The sequence below is a fragment of the Dipodomys merriami genome, unplaced genomic scaffold (assembly GCF_024711535.1).
Source record: "Dipodomys merriami isolate MVZ:Mamm:240054 unplaced genomic scaffold, mDipMer1.0.p SCAF_44, whole genome shotgun sequence".
Taxonomy (NCBI): Eukaryota; Metazoa; Chordata; class Mammalia; order Rodentia; family Heteromyidae; genus Dipodomys; species Dipodomys merriami.
The window spans coordinates 9,253,756-9,276,857 of NW_027206002.1; the positions used below are offsets into that span (position 1 = coordinate 9,253,756).

A 23,102-nucleotide genomic window follows, 5' to 3' on the forward strand; every position below is an offset into this window, starting at 1 on the left:
CAATCCCCCGCCGCCCCGAGTGTGACGTGCGCACGCGCGCAGCGCCACGCTCGGGTCACGCTCCTCCTCCCCCCCCCCTCCCACCACTACACACCCGGGTCATCGCACATGCGCACATCCCCTACCTGACGCCGAGCCCGGAGTTCGTTTTTCCGTTTCCATGTCCATTTAGGACACGGACAGGATCCGGTGTTGAAGCAACTGGGACCCAGAAAAGTTGACAGCCAAAGCACGGCGGCACCAGGCTGGAACGAGCGGATCACGACGCCCAAAGGGCGCCGGCCCACACGGCGGATTGCGAGGCTCCAGAGCCGAGCGGGCGGGACGTAGCCAAGAGAAACGGCCTCCCATTGGCTGTACAGCCTGCCGTCACGAATCACCTCATTGGACGCCTTAGAGGCTTCGGTGCACGTGCTCCTGCAGTGTTCCTAAGCGGGATTGGTCAGCCTCCTGGTTCTCAGCCTTCCAATTGGCTACTGTGGGGTGGGCGGGGAAAGTGCGAGTTGATTTGAATACCAACGTTGGGGCGGCGGGCTGACTAACGGTCGGGTTCGCTGCGGAGCCGCCGCCCGCGTCGCTTCTCTGGCCGGCCCTGACGATGTCGTTTGCCAAGGCGCCCTTGAAGAGATTCAATCACCCTTCTGGTGGGCGCCGGGTGCGGGCCGCGCTCGGGGGGTGGGCCGGGGCCGGGGCGGGGTCTGCCCGGGGGTCCGCTTCGGTCGGAACGCGGGGGGCTCCGGGGGACCCCGGGGCTCTCAGCTGACAGACGCGGGGAAGATGGCGCCGGGCGGGCGCGGGCCGGGGCCCGAGCTCCCGGGAGGGGGGGGGTGCTGGGGAAACGGCCCTGGACGGCACGGTTCGCTGAGCGCCTGTCACGTCCCGGCCCGCGGCCCGGTGGTCGTGGGTGGGGCGGGATTTGAACTCAGGCCCCGGTCGTGAGCCACGCCTCCCAACCATCCCCCCCCCCCCCCCGGTAGTGGAGCTTGTGTGTGCGCACGCGCAACACGGACGCCTGTGCGTGGGACTTTCACTCAGGGCCTGGCCACCGTCCCTGAGCATACTCGAGGCCGGCCCCGACGTCTGTCATCCTAAACGAACCCAGGAGGCCGAGATCGGAGGACCCCGGTTCGAAGCCAGCCCTGGCAGGAAGGTCCCCGAGACCCTGAGCTCCAAGGAACCTCCAAAGCCCGGAAGTGGAGGTGTGGCTCAAGCAGTAGAGAACCAGCCCAACCTGGAGTGAAGAATCAGATCGGGGCAGCCCCCAGGCCCTGAGTTCAAGCCATAGGACCTGCACACAATAAGGAAAATAAATGAGAAATGCCCGGCGGGCGGGCACTCTCCCACTGGACTTGAGCCGCAGCTCCACTTGCGGCTTTTTTTGGTGCTTAACTGGAGATGAGTCCCGGGGTTTTCTGCTCAAACTAACCTCCAGCCAGGATCCTCACAGCTCAGCCTCCTGAATAGCTAATATTACAAGCTTGAGCCACCAGGCCCTGCTATATCCAAATTGCTTTTTCAAAAATCTAACAATCCGGGGCTGGGAAGGTGGCTCAGTGGTAGAGCGCTTGCCTTGCATGCCAGAGGACCTGGGTTCGATTCCTCAGCACCACATAAGCAAAAAGAAAAGAAGCCGGAAGTGGCACTGTGGCTCAAGTGGTAGAGTGCTAGCCTTGAGCTGAAGAGCTGAGGGACAGCGCCCAGGCCCAGAGTTCAGGCCCCACAACCGGACCCAAAAAAAAAAATTTTTTTTATCACCTGGTATGAGTTGAGCACATCTGTAATCCTAGCTACTCAGGAGGCTGAGATTTCATTATTGCAGTTCAAAGCCAGACCATAAGGAAAGTTCATGAGACTCTGCCAACCAGCAAAAAGCCAGAAAGTGGCACTGTGGCTCACATGATAGACCACTAGCCTTGAGCAAAAATAGTTTAAGTACTGCACCTGTGTACAAGCCCCAGGACTGGCATCAAAAAAAGAAAAGGATTAACTCTTTTGAACTGTGGCTGTAGTTCCAGAGGTAGAGTAAGTGCTCTATTGAGAAAAGAAAAAAAATGGGACTGAAATATGCTCAAAACCAAAGACATAGAGTATAAACCCAGGCTTCTATGATCCATCCACGCAAGTAGATGACTTAAGTATAGTAGATATCACTTGATAGATGCTACTCCCTCACTACACTAAAATCTAAATGTTGTTCTTCCAGCAGCCAGAGCAGCAAAGGGTCAGTATTAGGTACCAAACTATAGTTTTCCTTTACCAAGAGAATACTAAATGGCGTGTAGCTGTATTGAATAGCCATCCAGGAAGGAGTAGAGCTGAATATCAATGTCCTTAATTTATGCATTATAATGTACATTAGTTAGTGGTCATTCCATCTGTAATTTCAGTCAGATAATATACAAATGGCAATGCTCATCACTTGCTTATAAAGGATGACTGAGTGAGCTAACACAAGCTTTTTTTCCTTGACTCTAGGACCATATTTTTTTGGTATTCAGAGAAATCTACCCTAATCTCATAATTTTTGCTGGGCTAGCTTAGTTCTCTTGCCTCTGCTTCACAACTAGTTGGAGTTACAGGAATGTGCCCTCCAAAGGGACTTTTTTATTTTTACCAAACTCTGTTAGTGTAAGTATAGACAGATAGGTGTGTGTGTGTGTGTGTTACTTCTCAAAGCCTCCCAAGTGCTGAGATTTCAGGCATATGTTACCATACCTGGGTTTATCTTGACATGTTTTTAACAAGAAATAATGACTAATGCTGAATAACTCATTAATGTCTTATATTTTCTTTAGGTTGTGCTCCATCTCCAGGTGCTTACGATGTTACAGTCTCTGAAGTATCTAAAGGACCAGTATCTTTTCAGAAATCTCAAAGATTTAAAAAACAAAAAGGTAATGAGTTTTTAAATAGAACAATGGTAACATGAACTTTTAAGTTTTAAAGCTGTAACTAACTATATGTAAAGGTACATTTCTAAAGATGAACAGCCCAAACTATATTTAGACTACTTTGATGGATTTATGGAAGGCTCAACGACAGAATAATGCTTTCTTTTTCTTTTTTCTTTTTCTCAGTGGTGGGCTTGAACTCTGGGCCTGTGTGCTTTCCCTGAGCTCTTCAGCTCAAGGCGAGCACTCTATCACTTGAGCCACAGGGCCACTTCCAGTTTTCTGGTGGTTAATTGGAGATGAGTCTCACAGACTTTGCTGCCCAGGCTGGCTTTGAATTGTGAGTCTGAGATCTCAGTCTCCTGAATAGCTAGCATTACAGGCGTGAGCCACCAGCGCCCAGCTGCTTTCATCTTTATAGTATGCATAACCAAGAAGATTAAGCAACCCTTTCTGTCATAATACTACAAAAATCAGAAAGGTGTTAGAGATGTAAAAATATTGTACAGTTATTTGGAAATGTACAATCAAAAGAATGTTGACTTATTAATAGTAGCAGTAAGAAATCTGGAAATTTTATGTTTCATATATGGTTAAAGCATGTAAAACCCAACCATAATTGTTTCAATTCATTTTTCTGAAGAATCTCAACAAAATCTTGATGACACAGACACTACCTTGCCTACTTCAGCTAAAAGAGCTAAGACTGTGGGATTAAAGGTGAGGAACTTTAATATAATAGCTCATCTGTATCAAAAAATAAGCTAAATGAATAAATCAAAGTTGTAAGTAAATCTACCAATTAATTAAGTTATCATTAGGACTCTGGCAAGTTTTTTAATCTCCCCAGTGATTACTAAATCCACTATGTTTATGCCTTAAGGTCATAATTACAAAATAGTCTCTATTTCTGAGTCATTTTTATATCTAGATAAATTTCTTAGTGCTTTTTTTTTTTTTTTTGGCCGGTCGTGGGGCTTGAACTCTGGGCCTAGGCGCTGTCCCTGCGCTCTTCAGCTCAAGGCAAGAGTTCTACCACTTGAGCCACAGCGCCACTTCCAGTTTTCTAGCAGTTTATTGGAGATAAGAGTCTCACAGACTTTTCCTGCCCGGGCTGGCTTTGAACTATGATCCTCAGATCTCAGCCTCCTGAGTAGCTAGGATTACAAGCGTGAGCCACCGGCGCCCAGCTTAAATTTCTTATTACTTTTTTAACCTTTATAAATCATACTATGATCTGTAAGTCACCACTGTCTGAGTTGTTTTGTTTTCTGTTTGTTTCATTTCTGGGGAAGGCTAGGGATTGGTGGAAAAGAAGAAATGTTCCAATGCCTAACGTAGTTACTTGGAAACTGTTAAGGTAGTGGTGGGAGGATAGATTTCTTAGTAATTTTGTGACCGTTGCTGTGTCCTACTATTAATATTTTCATTTGTTCATAAATAGGCAACTTTGCTTTCTTAAGGAGTTGCACATATTAGCATATTATCATGTGACAAAGATTCAGAGTTAGGAGTCCAAAGCTATAGGTTATACTTGAACTGTTTACTTTTTTGGCAGTTACTTAAATCTCTGGATTTGCAGTATAGAATAATTTGTTCCATTGTGGAAGTGAGTAGCTGTATGTGGCTGTTAAGTACTTGAAATACTGCTAGTGCATAATCCATAAACCTCCACCTGTTATTTTCATCAGGCTTCTTAGGAAAAACTACAGATGTATTGCAAACTTTTTAACCTAAAATATTTTGAGATTTTAAAAAACTTCTCTTTCATTTACAAGAGAAGCTAACTATAATATATTTCATGAACCCCTTGAAATGTTTGAGCTAGAAATGAATCCAGGTGTGGTAGCCCATGCCTTTAAACCTAGCACATAAGAGACTAAGGCAGTATTGTGAGTTTGAGACCGGCCTGGCTACATAGTAAGGCACTACACAAAAGATCAAATGAAGGAAAATTACTTGTTTAGAACCTTTAATTTGTTTAATTTAAAAATCAAGTTTGACTGTGATGTTTGTGGCACTTGTTTATTTATAATTGTTCCTTGGCTTTTAAACAGAAGGAATCTCAAAAGAATGATAAAGATTTGAAGAGATTAGAAAAAGAGGTAAGCAATTCTTTCTTGAAATGCTTTTTTTTTAGTGCTTTATTGAATAATAATTCAATAATAATAATTGCTAACTACATTTGTTTTTTGTGCCAGTTCCTGGGATTTGAACTCATGGCCTGGGTGCTGTCTCAGTTTTTTTGTTCATGGCTGGTTCTACCAATTTAACCAGAACTCTACTTCCAGCTTTTTTTCTGGTTAATTGGAGACAAAAGTCTCATGGACTTTCTTACCCAGGCTGCCTTCAGTCTGTTAGCCTCAGACCTCAGCCTTCTGAGTAGCTAGGATTACTAGTGTGAGAATCTGTCCATATGGCTGTTTTTAAATAATGTTGAACACCATTACGAACTCAGTTCACATTTTGCTTATTACTTTTTAACTGCTCAGTTAGCCACCAATGGTAAACAGCTGCTCTATTCAACAGTACCTTTCTCTTAAAGCAGAATTTTCTGTAGAACAACGCTGCCCTAAAGAATCCATTTTACCTCCTTAATGATGGTAGGCTGCTCAATGTAACTTTACTTTTCTACCAGTCTACAGGTTCCTGTTGTTCACTGTTCTGGTAATTACATTCTTTATTCTAAATTAAGCATTTGGGCCGGGTGCTGGTGGCTCACATCCTCGCTACTCAGGAGGCTGAGATCTGAGGATCGTGGTTCAAAGCCAGCCCGGGCAGGAGAGACCGTGAGACTCCTATCTCCAATAAACCACCAGAAAACCGGAAGTGGTGCTGTGGCTCAAGTGGTAGAGCGCTCGCCTTGAGCTGAAGAGCTGAGGGACAGCGCCCAGGCCCAGAGTTCAAGCCCCACGGCCGACCAAAAAAAAAAAAAAAAAGCATTTGGTTACTGTCAAATGCTAATTTAGGACTGAGAACATAGATAATTGCATGCCTCTGTTCTGGTTGCCCTGATGTGCTTTACTTTAAATGATAATTGGCTATTATTTTACTGAGGATCCAGGCCAAAGCAGATATATTCAGTGATAGTCACCATGTAATAACTGAGTCTCAGTGGCATAGCTAAGGACCAGTGGCGGTGCCAGGATTAGAACTGATCATTTGCATCAGTTACTTCACTGGATATAGAACTTTAGAATGGCAAAATTTGCCCCAAACTCACCCCACCACCCATCAGACCTGGGGTTAGAACCAAGGGCCTCATTACAAGAAGAGCAGGCCATTGGAGCCACATACCCACTATGGCTTGCACACTTTTTTGTTTACAGATATTTATTTTTTTGTTGCTGATATTAATAGGACCAATACTGCAGTCTGCTTAGAACCTCAGCTCTGCCTCTATGAAAGGAATTAGCATTTCAAAGTAAAATTCAAATTTGTGTAATTTGAATGAATGAAAACTAGAACTTTCATGTCTTAGAAGTAAATAAACAGCTGCATTGTACTTAGAAGTTTATGGCAAGTATAATCCTTGTGTTCTTTGGGGTAGAAAGAAGTATGGCTCAAGTAGTAGAGCTGAGCCACCATTGTAGCTGAGCATTCAGTCTAAGCTAGACCTCAAGGACCTGAGTTTGATCCCCAATATTGCCCAACACACACACACACACACACACAAAAGTAAAAAAATACATTAAAAGTGATTATTCACAAAGCAAGTAAAATAGTAACTGTGGTTGGGCACTGGTAGCTCATAACTGTAATCCTAGCTACTCAGGAGGTTGACATCTGGGGATTGTGGTTCAAAATCAGCCTGGGCAAGAAAGTTCATGAGATTCCCTACCCCCCCCCACCTCCCCCCCCCCCCCCCACCACCAGTTGTGGGACTGGGTGCTGTCCCTGAGCTCTTCAGCTTAAAGCAAATGTGTACTCTACCACTTGAGCCATAGCACCACTTCCAGTTTTCTGGTGGTTAATTGGAGATAAGAGTGTTACAAACTTTCCTGCCTGGGTAGCTTCCTGAGTAGCTAGGATTCATGAGATTCTTATCTCCGGTTAATTAACAAAAAGTTGGAAGAAGAGCTGTGGCATACGTGAGTGGTAGAGCTCTAGCTTTAAGGAAAATAGTTCCAAGGACAGTGCCCAGGACTGGCACCAAAAAAAGGTAGCTGAGTATAATGTCAAAATGTATGTCCTCTCTAGAGACCTTACTGCTGTTGTTACCGGTAGCATCTACTTTTATTGGCACTATATTAGTGAATCATTTATTATCAACTTCTTTTCTTAAGATTCGTGTTCTTGCACATGAACGTGGTACTCTGGGCAAGCAGATCCAGGATATGGAATCTGCGTTGGAGAAAATGGAAGCAAAACTAACTGCTGCAGTCAGGGAAAAAACAACTCTGTCTGCAAATAATGCTTCACTGGAAAAACAGCTTATGGAACTAACTAGAGCAAATGAGCTACTAAAATCTAAGGTACTTGAACCTCACAATAACTAAAATTGATTAATAAGCTTGTCTTTTTCAAATAGGATTGTCTTTTTATTAGGGAATCTGGCACATAAGAGGTTTTAAATAAATTACATCTTGTTAATAATGTTTTGAAATCTTCTCACCTTCCCTCCAAATATGACCATTAATAAAAATCACAGAATTTGTATCTTAAAGTTACTTAACAGATTGATCTCTCCCCTCCCCTTTCTTCCTCCCTCTTTTCTCCCTCTCCCCCATTTCCCTTCTCTTCTCTCCTTTTTTCCTTTTCTTTTCACCTTCCCTTCTCCTCTCTCATCTCTCCTCTCTCTTCCTCCTCAGAAAGGGAGTAAAAGTGCACAAGAATCAGAGAAGAGAGTAGATTTCTTGGTCCTACCCAAGGGAGATTATGTGTTAGGAGACCTAGGATGGGCCTCTACAGACTGCATATTTCAAGAATACGATGCAATTTAAGATTAATTTTGTTAAGCATATTTGATAAATTTCTCAGAGACCCTTGATGTGGACATATAAAGGTAAATACTTAAGTATACTTAAAGTATAAAAGTAAATGCTTAAAGTACTTCAAAAATAAACTAGAAAGTCCTACTAAGAGGAAGAAAAAACAAAAATAATACTAGCAGTTACAGGCAGCAATTATGGTTGAAAACTATTTTCTCTAACAGTAAAGTACATTGCAGGCAAGTATAGCTACAGTGATATAATAATTAAAGTCATTATATATGACTTAGCAAAAAACATTTCTAAAGTTTTATGTCTATTGTGCTTAGTTTACTGATGATGGTAACCAGAAGAATATGAGACTTCTCAGCCTGGAGTTGATGAAACTTAGAAACAAAAGAGAAGCAAAAATGAAGGTAAGTGCTACCTTGGGTAAGTTAACTGTCTACATTAGAGGTGTAAGCAATTTTTCATTTCCTAAAACAAACATCTCTCTCTTATGTAGAGTATGATGGCTAAACAAGAAGGCATGGAAGTGAAGCTACAGATGACTGAAAAGAATCTGGAAGAGTCTAAAGGGAAAATAGCACAACTTGAGGGGAAACTGTAAGTGACTAAAAGGAAAGAGAAATTAAAGTGATCCATGAAAACAAAGTTGCACATATTTATAGGGGTGCTATTTTGTTTCAGTGCACATGTATAATGTTATATTTAAATTAGGCTAATTGATAGATAGTGTTACGTGGGTATATTGAACAAAATCAGTATGTATTAACATCACCCTTTTCATTTTACTTTTTAGTGTTTCAATAGAGAAAGAAAAAATTGATGAAAAACCTGAAATAGAAAAACTCTTAGAATACATTGAAGAAATTAGGTAATATGAATAGTAGCTGTTATTATAATAATTGTGCCTTATTTTTCTGAACACCGATGAATGTGTCATTTTAATGATTTGCTGAGATTTTCCCTGTCTTAAAGGGATATAGTCTTCAAAACCATGTGTTTTAATGCAGTTGTGCATCAGATCAGGTGGAAAAATACAAGGTAGATGTTGCCCAGTTGAAACAAGACTTGAATGAGAAGAACCATGAAGTTTTAAATCTCAAGGAATCTATGGAGGAAAAAGTTGTATTAGCTAGACAAGTAGAAGAACTCAATGCTAAATGTCAGCTACTTGAAAAAGAAAAAGGTATTTTGGTGTTTATACTTTGATAGTTTTTTACTTAGTTTTATTTTTTGGGAAATGTTATATACCATATTTAAGAAAAGTACTGCTTTGTTAAAATAGCTTTTTAATATGTAAAAAATAAAATAGCTTGTTCTTTATTTGCAAGTGTTTAACTTATATAATGTTTTCTTCTTAGTTCTATATATTATGTTCCTGGCTTAAAAAATAGTATATAATGTGTGCTATTATGGTAATGATACGAATTTCATAATATGAGGAGTCTTCCCCCCACCTCCGGAAATACTTGATTTACATAATATACTAAAAGGGTATATGGAGGGCTGGGAAGGTGGCTCAGTGGTAGAGCGCTTGCCTTGCATGCTCGAGGCCCTGGGTTCGATTCCTCAGCACCACATAAGCAAAAAGAAAAAAGCCGGAAGTGGCGCTGTGGCTCAAGTGGTAGAACGCTAGCCTTGAGCTGAAGAGCTGAGGGACAGCGCCCAGGCCCAGAGTTCAGGCCCCGTGACGGGACCCAAAAAAAAAAGGGTATATGGAAACGTAGGACTCTGATAATGTTATTGAATGGGGTGTCAGTGGCTCACATTTGTAATCCTAGCTACTCATGATACTGAAATCTGAGGATCCAGGTTTTAAGTCAGCATAGGAAAGTCTTTGAGACTGTGAGAAGTAGAGCTGTATCTCATGTGGTGGTGCAGTAGCCTAGGAGCAGAAAAGCCAAGGGACAGGTTAGCTGAGTTCAAGCCTCAGTACCCAGCACCAAAAGAAAAAAGTAATGTTATTTTTTAGTTAACAATGTCCCTAATGTTTTCCTATATAGATGACCTCATCAACAAGAATAGAGAAAGGGATGAAAATCTAAATGCTGAGATACAAGACTTAAAAACGAAGCTTATTCTTAAGAAACAAAAGTATGAAAAATTACAACAAGAAAATTTGAAAATTGAGTCACTTCTCCAACAAGAGAAGGTAGGTAGTCTCCAATGTTGAAAAAAAATGTTCTTAATATGTCATAAATTTCCCTATATGTTATTCTTTGTATATATTCTTTAATAATTCTAATTTTAGACTCTTAGCCTGAGTCAGTAATCATAAATACACTGACTACTATAGGTAAAGATCTTTACAATATGTCATTATAAGGTTAGTAGATATATACAAAAGAAAAATAGTGTATATGACAAAATAGGAAATAAAAACTTTTTACTAGGATATTTTTGTGTTAGACAGGCTATATAGATATTTTCAGCTTGAACTCAGGACCTGGCCAGGTACTGCCTTTCAGCTTTTTCTACCACTTTGAGCCACAGTGCCACTTCCTGGTTTCTGGTGGTTAATTGGAGATAAGAGTCTCACGGACTTACCTGAATTGTGATCCTCAAATCTCACCCTTCTCAGTAGCTAGGCTTACAGGTGTCTGGCTACAGTTGAATAAATACAGAGGAAAAATAACATAAAGTGCAGGTACATAAAGAAAAATTTACTTATTTCTTTTTTCATTTTGTTTTTTTACTTTCTGGTTGGTCCTGGGGCTTGAACTCTGGACCTGGGTGCTGTCCCTATGCTCCTGTTACTCAAGGATAACACTCTACTACTTGAGCCACAGGGCCACTTCCAGCTTTTTCTGTGATTAATTTGAGAAAAGAGTCTCACAGACTTTCCTGTCTGGGCTGGCTTTGAATCGTGATCCTCAGATCTCATCCTCCTGAATAGCTAAGATTACAGGTGTGAGCCAGGAGTGTCTGGCTCATAGAAGTTTTTTTTTTGTTTTTTTTTTTGGGTTCGGTTGTGGGGCCTGAACTCTGGGCCTGAGCGCTGTCCCTCAGCTCTTCAGCTCAAGGCTAGCACTCTACCACTTGAGCCACAGAGCCACTTCTGGCTTTTTTCTTTTTGCTTATGTGGTGCTGAGGAATCGAACCCAGGGCCTCAGGCATGCAAGGCAAGCGCTCTACCACTGAGCCACCTTCCCAGCCCCCATCATAGAAGTATTTTTTATCTGACATTAGAACCATATAATCGATTCTTATGTATATTTTAATATACTTTTCTCATATACTAGTATACTATGGTTCTAATGTCAGAATCGATTATATGGTTCTAATGTCAGATAAAAAATACTTCTATGATGGGGGCTGGGAAGGTGGCTCAGTGGTAGAGCGCTTGCCTTGCATGCCTGAGGCCCTGGGTTGGATTCCTCAGCACCACATAAGCAAAAAGAAAAAAGCCAGAAGTGGCTCTGTGGCTCAAGTGGTAGAGTGCTAGCCTTGAGCTGAAGAGCTGAGGGACAGCGCTCAGGCCCAGAGTTCAGGCCCCATGACCGGACCCAAAAAAAAAAAAGAATCGATTATAAAACATACATAGATGTAGTTTCTATTTTACTAAAGCTTATTTGGGAGTGTTTTTTTTTTTTTTTTCCAAAAACTTGAAAATCACGTCAGAATGTTAAGATATAGACCGGCATATGTAAAAGTGAATATAGTTAGTATATATATATATATATACATATATGCTTTGTAATATTTCTGTGAAACTTTTGGATTTAGATTGCACAGTACTTGTGTCTTTGGAAAAATTTCAAAGTAATTTCATATTGTTTTCTGTGTTGCCTGTTTGAATACAGGAATTATCTTCTAGTCTTCAGCAGAACCTATCTAATTGTCAAGAAGAAATTATCAAAGAAAGGGAAAACTTTAAAGAAGAACTAAAATCAACATTGGATGAGCTGGAGGAAGCACAGCAAAAGGACTTCCAGACTGAAACACTGATCAACCAGTTAGAAGTGGACACCAGATCTGCAAAAAGAGAGCTAAGACTCCTAAAAGACCAGCTGGCACAGTTTGTATTCACAATATCTCAAACTTATACATGACTTTAGATGTGAAAGCATTCTCTAGTTTGTTTCTTAAGATTCTCAAAATGCAAAAGAATAAGTTGTTTCAACCCTAGATAACAATGTTATATAGGATAAGTCTTCATAATTCTGTAACTGTTTTCAAAGAACCATTAAAATATCTTTCACTGTACTTAATATTTTCTGTATAACTTTCCGTACTGTATATTTTCTGTACTACATACAGAAGTTTAGACTTCATTAAATCTAGGTGCTTTGTAACTGGTAATCCTTGTATTCTTTACTCTTTCCTGCTGCTATAAAATTGTTTTAGAGTCTCTTTAATTCTACCCAGTAAGTTTTAAACTACCAGTATAAATGTATATGATGTGGAATGATAAATTTAATAACTAATAAATTTAAAACAAAAGTAAAATAAAGGAGTTAGAGGTGTAGCTCAGGTGGTAGACTGCCTGCCAATAAGCAGAAAGCAAGTTACAATTCAAGTTCCATCTTGGACCAAAGAAAAAAATAAAATATAAGCAGTAAAGATGAGATGAAACCAGTCAATAAATTAATATATTAAAGAAACAACACAAACAACTTGTTCCAGAAATAAAGGGTGAGCCCATTCCATTCTGACCAGGACATAATTATGAGCTAAGGACACCTCAGGAGATGGTTGTGAGGATTAAGGAGGTGATCCTTTGAAGCCTCATCCTAGCTCAAGGTTTGGTAAACATGGAATAATGGATAGCCATGGATGAAAAATTGCTAGTGGCAATCTGCCACTCTTCAGTATATCTAATTATATCTGTACAAGACATTTTTAACTATCAAACCTGATTGGTCTACAAGTTTCTTTTGATTTTGGAAAAAAAATGAGAATAATAAAATACTATAAGAAACCTGGTGATAAGCATGCATGTGATTCCAGCACGCATAAGGAGAGGAGGGAGGATGAGCATGAAAATAAAAGCCTGCCTGGACTAAGTAGTGAGAAAAAAATGCTGTTAGAAGGCATAAATTTGAGTCCAGATAGGATACAAAGGCTAGAGCAATGATACGTGATTCCATTTCAATGCATTCTCTTAAGAGTAATGATTTGATGGAGGGATTGAAGAGCGCTGTTCCTCTAAATGCCTATATTTTATCTTCTCATTTTTCTATTTTCTTAGGAAAGAAGCTGAACTGGAGAACAATAATACTGCTCATTTACAGGCTACCTTGATTTTGCAGGGAACTTATAATAGTGCATTGAGAAACCTTGAAGATGTTAATGTTCAATTTGAAAGGTATTAATCTTCTACTTATATGAAAGTTTCCCTTTCCCAGGCAAACATAGTGATCATAACACTTGTAATCTCAGCACTTGGTAGGCAGAGGAAAGAGGTGATAGCAAGTTTGAATCCAACCTCACTTACTCCCTTCAATCTCACCAAAAACACCCAAAACACTTTTGATCTCTTTGAAGCTGTCTCATACCATTCAATCTGGCACCTTAAGCCAAAATTCTATTCTTCCTCACAGTTGTTTGGTAGATTTGCACACGGTACTGTCTGCACACTGTATTCACTTCTATATATTTTTTCCCTCTTTAAAAAAAAATATGCTTGCAGCTTACACCTGAAGTCCTAACTATATTCAGGATGCTGAGACCTGAGGATCACATTTTGAAGCCAGCTGAGGTCGAAAGTCTGAGAGACCTCCAATTTGCCAGCAATAAGCCAGAAGTGGAGGTGTAGCTCAATAAGCACCAGCCGTGGACAGAAAAGCAAGAGAGTGAGGCCCTGAGTTCAAGCCCCAGTACTGACACACACAATGAAATACGTTGTACATTTTTTACTTGAAATATTAATAGTAATGTTTCTATCTGGTATATTAACAGTAATGTTTCCATTTACAGTTGTTCTTTTTCACTTGAACTCCAGGCCTCCGTGCTGCCCTGAGCTTATGTGCTCAAGGCTAGAGCCACAGCACCACTTCTGGTTTTCTGCTGGTTAATTGGAGATAAGAATCTGAGACTTTCTTGCTCGGGCTGGTTTTTGAACTGCCATCATTAGATCTTAGCTTCCTGAGATAGCTAGGATTGCAGGTGTAAGCCACAGGTACTTAGCTATTTATTTACCTATTATTTTGTGAGAAGATTCCTTTTCTCTTTAATAAAAGAATGTCCAATTTTTTACATGAATTATAAAAAGATAAAATCAACACAAAGGATTTTCAACAGTTTTGTATATTTATGTATTTTGTTTCTGCCTTCCCAGATCAGATAAGACTTTCTTTTTTTTTTTTTTTTTTTTTGTCGGCCGTGGGGCTTGAACTCTGGGCCTGGGCGCTGTCCCTCAGCTCTTCAGCTCAAGGCGAGCGCTCTACCACTTGAGCTACAGCGCCACTTCCGGTTTTCTGGTGGTTTATTGGAGATAGGAGTCTCACGGTCTCTCCTGCCCGGGCTGGCTTTGAACCGCGATCCTCAGATCTCAGCCTCCTGAGTAGCTAGGATTACAGGCGTGAGCCACCAGCGCCTGGCTAGATAAGACTTTCTTGAGGCCTTAATTTATCACTGATTTTTACCTTATGTATTACAATTTGATAACATATGTTCATACAGAAAGGCATTATCTAATTTTCTTTTGTCTCAGTGCCAGCAAAATGCATTGTCATAGCATTAATGTCCTGGTTTTCATTATGCATTATTTTCTAGAATCATACTACATTTGTTTATTGAGCTAAAATTTGCTCATGGTTAAGCTGTGACTCTTTGCTTATATGAACAGCCTACAATTTATCCACTATCACTTTGGGATTATTTCTCATTTTTATGAAACTAATAGCATAGGTTGTTTCTCTATTACACATATGTATAAATTTTTCTCTGCTACTATCCAACTTTAGAATTTAGTACTATCACTTTCCAAAGTTGATATGAATCTGTACTCCTACTAGTGATGTATAACTTTATTTAATGTATCTTATTGAAGATCTTCTTCCTGTTCTAAGAACCTAAAGATACTAACAAATGCCTATATATTGTATGTGTTATTATATATATGCTCATGTATTATAAATATTTTATATCAACAATGTTATATATAAAATATAGGGAGATGCCTATATATATATGAAATATGTACATATATATGTATTATTAATCTCAATCCTTTTAAGGAATTCTCACTAGTTTAATAAACAGATCTGTAAGTGATTTTTATTGATTCTATAATTTCACTCACTATAAATACTCTAATGCCCTTAAAATGTGCTTCTTCAAAGCAGATCTTTTCCATTCCATTTCTATCTCTCTTACATCTTCAAATAGGTATCTCACTATCACCTAGTGCTGATCTGAACAGTGTAGTTCTTGGTCTTTCCATTTGGTTCTGCTTCTAGTCTTTCCTTTTTTATTGTTGTGTTTTCATTGTAGTAGGTGACATTTTCATCTTCCCCACTTCTCATTCCATAAATCTAAGCCTCATTCTTTATTATTTTCTCTCTTTTAGCCTTTGCATCCAGGCTATGTATGTCACAATTTTCTATAATGTCTATAAAAGAGTCTTACTTCTTTCTATTGTCAGCATATCAATCTAAACCCTCCTTTCTCTCACCTGGCTAATAAATAATTATCTATTAATTTTCTAGTTTTTCTTCCTATACTTCTTTGTATAATCATCTCCGGAGAAATCCACATACTTACTTAGAGACCTTTACTAGGGCTTCATATTCCTCAAGTATCTCATTATGCTCTGATACGGTGATCATTGTTCACCTCTAACCCCTTCTCCAGCCTATCATTCATGAGCCTTTTTCTCACCTTGTAGAGGACTATGTTCTGTCTACCTCTTAACTTACTATCCAGAGTGCAGGATCCCCTATTCTTAAGCTTAAAACCTTTTGTACTTTCCCTTCCTAACACATATTTCAAAAGTGTTTGTAATTATATATTTACCTGTTTTTTATGAGGGACCATGAACTCTTGACAGTAGATTCAGAGATTGTGTTGTGAAGTAATTTTTATGTTTGATAGTTAATTTCATCTCTGTATGTATACTTCCTTTACATCGTAGCCACATGATTTTGTTTTCATTGAACAATAAATGTCTTGTAAGAGACTCATTAGTACTTAATTCTGAACGTTGAATTCTTACCTGTGAAAGTGCATGAGTATATTGGATGGTTGTGTTTGTTTTACTGGAAAGTACCTAAAATAGAAACTAGGTATATGCATGAATGATGCACATTTAAAATGCTACTTTTTCCTTTTAATAAGCTATAAAGCAGCAAAAGCAAGTGAGATGGAAGCTCTTAAACTGGAGAATGCATCTCTACAGGAAAAAGTAGCCAAGGCTGAAAAGCATGCACAGGATGTTCAATATCAGATAGTGAAAACAGAAAGCACCAATCGAGAATATGCAAGGTAGGTAGAACAAGTAACATTTCCATCCCCGCAGCCTTAGGCAAGGATTCTTCACTAAAGAAAAAGGACCAGTAGGAAAGTGGGACAAAAAGTAATATGAGAAAGGATATGACCAAAAGTTCATTATATACATTTACAACAATATAATGGGATCCATTTTAACATGTCCTTCCCCCAAAAAAACCTAATCGGCTGAAGTGGGACAAAAAGTAATATGAGAAAGGATATGACCAAAAGTTCATTATATACATTTACAATATAATGGGATCCATTTTAACATGTCCTTCCCCAAAAAAAACCTAATCGGCTGAAGGAGGTTTTAAAATTGGTGCCAGTGGTGCTTGAAATGCTGGACTCCTGATATATGGTATGTTTATAAAACTAAACATGCACATGGAGGGGGAAAAAGATTAAAAGGATAGATAGATTTCTTAAGTTCCTTTAGGATTTTTTAAAAGAAATTAATGAAATGTCTATAAAATGTCTAGTAGATTCTTTTTCTCTCAAATTCCAGGATGCTTGCAGATCTCCAGAAGGAGTCTGCACTAAAAGAAGCAGAAATTAAGGAAATCACAGATAGTTCACTTAAAAAGATTACTGATTTGCAGAACCAACTCAAACAAGAAGAGGAAAATGTTAAGAAGCAACTAGAAGATGAGGAAACAAGGTAAATCAGATTTAGAACTTGAGTGCCATGTATTTTTTTGTGAGTATATGCCAGTCCTAGAGCTTGAACTTGGGGCCTAGGCACTGCCCCTGAGCTTTTGTGTTTAAGGCTAGTGCTAAACCATGTGAGCTGTAGCCTCAAAAGCCTTACCAGTTTTGATTTTTGGCTCTTTGGTGGTGAGAGTCTTGCAGGTTTTTCTGCCTGGGCTGGCTTTGAACTGTGATGCTGTGATCGTCACATCTCAGCCTCCTGAGTAGCTAGGATTACAGGTGTGAACCACTGGAGCCTGGAGTCTAAATAATAGTTTTTAATTTAATTTTATCATGCAGGAAATCTGAGAAAGAAAATAAAGTGGCGGAATTAACAGAGGAAGTGAATAAATGGCGTCTCCTTTATCAGGAACTATATGAGAAAACCAAACCTTTCCAGGTTTGTCACATAGAAGTAAACTTGTTTGTATTTATTTTAGGAATTCACTTTTTTTCCTGAGACAGTTATAATAGTGATTGGTTTTGCTGAAGAGTCACTTTAATATATGCATTTATTGTTCCAATTTCCTATTAAAAGTTCATAAATTTTATTATAACTTTTCTCTAGCTTTATTAAGAAATAATTGACAGATACACATAAATTTTTAATGTAACCTAAATTAACATATTTTAAAAAATAGTTTGAAAGTAATAGGCCAGAAGGCTCTCCTGGTATGTACATTGATAATTTATGTCGCTTTGTAAAATGTATTTTTCACAGTATTTGTGTTTTACAAATTAATGCACTGATCTTTTTAAAAGAAAAAATAGTATAAATGTTAATTTGGACTTTTAGAGTAAAAATACATGTGAATTATAGAGTGATGATATAGTTGATACAGATAGAGGGAGGTGGCTGGCTATTTCCTTTCCTCTAAGTTGTTTGTTTTGTTTTTGCTTTTGTTTTAAATGGGATTTTTTGAGGCAGTGTCTCGCTATGTAAGCCAGCTCAGGCCTCAAGCCTGCAATCCTTCTGCCTTAACCTTCTGAGTGCTGAGTTGTATGTGAAGTGTGTATTGCAACTTTGGCTTTTTTTCTTCTTAATGACCTTTAAAATAAAAAAATTAAGAGTTTCAGCTGGGCTCAGGTGGCTCATGCCTGTAATCCTAGCTACGAAGGAGGCTGAGATCTGGGAATCACAGTTCAAAGCAAGCCTGGGCAGGAAAGTACGTGAGACTCTTATCTCCAATAAACCATTCAGAAAACCAGAAGTAGCACTGTGACTCAAGTGGTACAGCACTAGCCTTGAGCTCAAGAGCTGAGGGACAGTGCCCAGGCCCAGAGTTAAAGCCCCATGACTGACCCAAAAAAAAAAAAATTAAGAGTTTCCTAGAAGTATCTTAGAGTCTTTTATGTAAGAATGCTCTTGATTTGCTTATTGGTTTCTTTATTTTCATGATTTAAAAGAAGCTAATAAGATTTAACAATTTCAATATATTTTTTTTTAGCAACAACTGGATGCATTTGAAGCAGAGAAGCAGGCACTATTGAATGAACATGGTGCAACTCAGGAACAGCTGAATAAAATAAGAGATTCCTATGCGGAACTATTGGGTCATCAGAATCTAAAGCAAAAAATCAAGCATGTTGTGAAATTGAAAGATGAAAATAGCCATCTTAAGTCGGTTTGTAAAATAGCGTTATTTTCATTAAGGATATGAATAAAGGGCTTATTTGCCTCTCCTAAGGTGACACCATTACCTCATGAAGCAGAACAGCATTTTTAACACATGTGCCTAAGTAGAATTCCTGTACTACAATTAAGGCTGATCAAAATAGCTTCTTTCTCCACCTCAACTACAATTTCTAGGGCAGAACCTCAGCAACTGGTTGCTGCTGGCAACACCATCTGTGATGCCCTACTCCTCCTGGGAAGAAGTACCTTGTGGAAGTTGAGGAAAGAGGAAAGCTTCTATTCTTAGCTATAGCCTTTGCCCTGGAGTGTCTGCCTTAGTCAGCTTGGAGTGGAGAGGAAGGGAGCACTATGTGTGTGTGTGTGTGTGTGTGTGTGTGTGTGTGTGTGTGTGTGTGTGTGTGTGTGTGTGTGTGTGTGTGTGTGTGTGTGTGTGTGTGTGTGTGTGTGTGTGTGTGTGTGTGTGTGTGTGTGTGTGTGTGTGTGTGTGTGTGTGTGTGTGTGTGTGTTTTCTCAGTGTCTGTTTCAGATATGATTTTACTATGTAGGCCAGCTTGGCCTTGAACTCTTTGATCTCCTCAGCCTCCTGGTGTATCATCTTGCCCAGGTATTCCCACAGTCATCCTTGATGGTCATTTTATTCCAAAAATGAATTTATGATAGAGACAAAGCTGCTCAAGACAAACTCAGAGGCTGGGTGTTATGGCACATGCCTCTGATTCCAGCTCTGGGATAGATAGAGGTTCAAAACCATCCCAGAAAAAAAAGTTACTAAAAAATTCAAGCAGTGTTGGACATAGAGGAGATTATAAGGCCAGCTCAGGCAAAAAAAGTACAGGAACCTGTTTCTGAATGGATATTTTGCAATCTCTGACCTCACCTTTTTCACAACCACACATCTGTGACTCTAGAGCTTTTGGCTTATAACTCACAGAGCCTTCATAGAGGATTAGCTGGGTGTGGGTTTTGAAAGTTGAAGGCCCCTAAGTTGCTTCTTTTTAAAAAATTTTTTTTGAAGTATCGGTACAAAGATTTCAGTTTTAAAAGTCAGACTGAGTATAATGCTTTTTTGTTTTTGTTTTTGTTTTGTTTTGTTTTGTTTTTGTCACTTATGGGGCTTGAACTTTTGGGCCTGGGTGCTGGTCCTCAGCTCTTCAGCCCAAGCCTAGTGATCTAACACTTGAGCCACAGCACCACTTCCAGTTTTCTGGTAGTTTTTTGGAGATGAGAGACTCATGGACTTTCCTTCCCAGGCTGGCTTTGAACCATGATCCTCAGATCTCAGCCTCCTTTGTAGCTAGGATTACAGGGGTGAGCTACCGGCACCTGGCAGTATAATGCATCTTGATCAGTATCACCCCTTACATTGTTTTCCCATCTCTCCCAATCATATCCATACCTCAAGTTCCATAGTTCAACCACTAAGTGGCTACTCTTTAAGGTTTACTCTCAAGTAGCCAGGGTTCTTTGTCAACCATGGAATTCTATTGTTCCTCACCCTGAGTTCTCTCCTAGATCTGTAATAGATGTTTCTTCATGTTTCCCCCAGTGCCATTTTCAGAGTCAGGTCTTAACTGTTTTGCCTTTCTGATGTTTAGTACACAAGGCATTTATGCTGTCAAGACAAAAGTTGATTTCCAATAGTAGACGGCTTGGTCAGGCTACCTGTCCTGTTTCTGTTTTGGTGCACTATTGCTTTATGATCGGTACTCCCTTAAAATCTAACTCTGAGCAGGACTCCAGTGGCTCACACCAATCAGGAGGCTTGAGATCTGAGGATCTCAGTTTGAAGCCAGCCTGGCAGGAAAGTCCATGAGACTCTTACCTTCAATAAACTACTCACAAAAAGCCAGAAGAGGCACTGTGGCTCAAGTGGTAAAGCACTAGTCTTGAGCACAAATTGGTTCAGGCCCTGAATTCAAGCTATAGGACCAGCAAAAAAAAAAAAAAAAGATAATCTACTTCTGCTTGAATAACTGCCATTTTGCTTGTCTTTCAGTAGTTTTAGGTTGAGCTTTTATTGCAAAAACAGCTTTGTAACTGTACGACAAATTTATCTATCATACCTGTTTTTTTTTTTTTTTCCCCCAGCCCTGGGGCTTGAACTCAGGGCCTGGGCACTGTCCCTGAGAGTCATTTGCTCAAGGCCAGCACTACCACTTGAGCCACAGTGCCACTTCCACCTTTTTGTGTTCATGTGATACTGAGGAATCGAATCCAGTGCTTCATGCATGCTAGGCAAACACTCTACAACTAAGCCACATTTCCAGTCCTTCAAGTCCTTCAATTTTGTTACTTGATTTTGAAAGTATGTTTGGAATAGTTACTTTGCCATTAGCTATGATGCTGAACAACTTAGCCTGCAGCTTGGGTAATACATCTCTCCACTGTGATCTTTAATAGTTGTGTATTTTCTGTTTTTCTCACATAGGAGGTGTCAAAACTCCAGTCTCAGCTTGCTAAAAGGAAACAAAGTGAACAAAAGCTTAAAGAAGAATTGAATAAAGTTCTGGGTATCAAACGCTTTGATCCATCAAAGGCTTTTCATCATGAATATAAAGAGAATTTTGTTAAAACCCCATTAAAGGAAGGTAAGAAATTAATACACGTATAGAGCTGTCACATATATGCATATACACACAATGTATATTTTAACCTAAATGTTTGTTCTATAATTTATTAATTTGTGGTCCTGGGAGAAAGACATCTTTTTTGACTAAATCTTTATATATTTCCAAAACCGGTGGAAATAATGAATATCAAAATACAAATAAATTATGTTGCAGAACGTCAAGCGTTGCTTCAGCTATCTTCAAAAAAAAAACATGCATTTTTGTTTATGATGATCATTTGAGCTTAAATAACATTTCTTTTTACCAATTTTTTCAGGTGATACAAACTGCTACTAAGCTCCTATGCAGTGTCAAGAATCATGCAAGAAGTATCTGAGAAATGTGCTGCCAAAGCCTCTTGGGAATCATTTTATTTTTGTTGACCTTGTTGTTTTTATTAAATATGTTTATTCTGGATATTTGATAATATATTAAATTTTAACTGCTGATCCTTAGGTATATTAAATGAAGTTGCACATTTGTTTCTGAATATCTTCTGACACTGTTTTCTCTTGTTAAGAATCTCTTTAGCATCCCATTCTGTCCTATCAAATTTGGCTTCCAATTTCCAGTACACACCACCAAATTTATATTTCTCTAAACATCACTATAAAATTGTTTTTCCTCATTCTTAGTTTCAGACTCAAGATCCCAAATTCTAATCCCCAGATTGGATTTTTTGCCTTGATTCTAGAGATAATTTTCTCTTTTTTTTTTATTTCTTTTTTTTTGGTCGGTCTTGGGGACTGAACTCTGCACCTGGGCTCTGTCCCTCAGCTCTTCAGCTCAAGGCTAGTACTCTATTGAGCCACAGCACGACTTCCTGTTTTCTGAGTGATTCATTGGAGATAAGAGACTCACAGATTTTCCTTCCCTGGGCTGGCTTTGAACCATGATCCTCAGATGTCAACCTCCTAAGTACCTAGGATTTACAGGCATGAGCCACCAGCGCCTGGCTGGAAATCATTTTCATTTGAGAAAAAACTAAAGCTCCCTGGCTTGTGGCCTTTTCTTTGATTTACCAGTAATGTTCATTCTGTCCTCATCATTTGTGCATTTCAAATAAAATGAAGGGCACGACTGGCTCCATAGGAACCTTGTTACCTTGTGTCAGAGTCACTGAATTACTGAATGTACTGACTCCTGGGCAGTACGTCAATTCTAGATTAAAGTCTGTAGTTTGGCCTCCACATGTAGCCTCTAGAGAACATGCCATCTGTATGTGTACTGAATATTTGTGTCACGTAAAGTAAAAACAGTCATTTGCTAAGTTATTTCATTTTCACTTGATGAAGCTCAGCTAAAACTTGTATTCTGAATGTGTTTATTGTCTTTCCATCCCACCCTATCTTGCCCCAAGATTCACAAATGATACTGTTGAGAAAGTGGTGATTCTGCCTCTCTTCTGTTTGATTTGCAGAGTTGGTATGTAGTTTTTTGTTTTGTTTTGCCAGTTGTGGGGCCTGAACTCTGGGCCTGGGCGCCGTCCCCCAGCTCTTCAGCTCAAGGCTAGCACTCTACCACTTGAGCCACAGCACCACTTCCAGCTTTTTTTTCTGCTTATGTGGTGCTGAGGAATCGAACCCAGGGCCTCATGCATGCAAGGGAAGCAATCTACCACTGAGCCACCTTCCTAGCCCTGGTATGTAGTTTAAAGCCTCCCTACAATGCTCATGGAGCAATAGAGACAAACACCATCAGAACAGCTTTCCAGAAATTCTTGTGTTAACAAATCAAAGAAAGCTTGGACAAATGGGATTGCATGAAATTGCAGAGCTGCATGGCAAAGGACATAGCAAGATCAATAGAAAGCCCACGATTGGGAGATCTTCACTAGCCACACAACAGACAAGGGTCTCATATCTAAAATATACCTGGAACTCAAAAAATTAAATCCCCCAAAAAC

At 39.5% G+C, this 23,102-nt stretch overlaps 1 protein-coding gene across 1 annotated transcript; it reads left to right on the plus strand.

The window, feature by feature from the left end:
- The first annotated feature begins 345 nt into the window (after window positions 1-345).
- On the plus strand, window positions 346-21,613 carry Hmmr (hyaluronan mediated motility receptor). The gene is made up of 18 exons (XM_069993959.1): window positions 346-644; window positions 2,796-2,894; window positions 3,535-3,611; window positions 4,949-4,996; window positions 7,178-7,366; window positions 8,152-8,238; window positions 8,328-8,428; window positions 8,625-8,699; window positions 8,839-9,014; window positions 9,832-9,980; window positions 11,632-11,846; window positions 13,020-13,136; window positions 16,109-16,255; window positions 16,770-16,922; window positions 17,252-17,351; window positions 18,400-18,576; window positions 21,016-21,175; window positions 21,474-21,613. Exons 1-18 carry the CDS (start codon window positions 599-601, stop codon window positions 21,491-21,493), a joined length of 2,136 nt encoding a protein of 711 aa, XP_069850060.1. The 5' UTR covers window positions 346-598; the 3' UTR covers window positions 21,494-21,613.
- The last annotated feature ends 1,489 nt before the right edge of the window (window positions 21,614-23,102 follow it).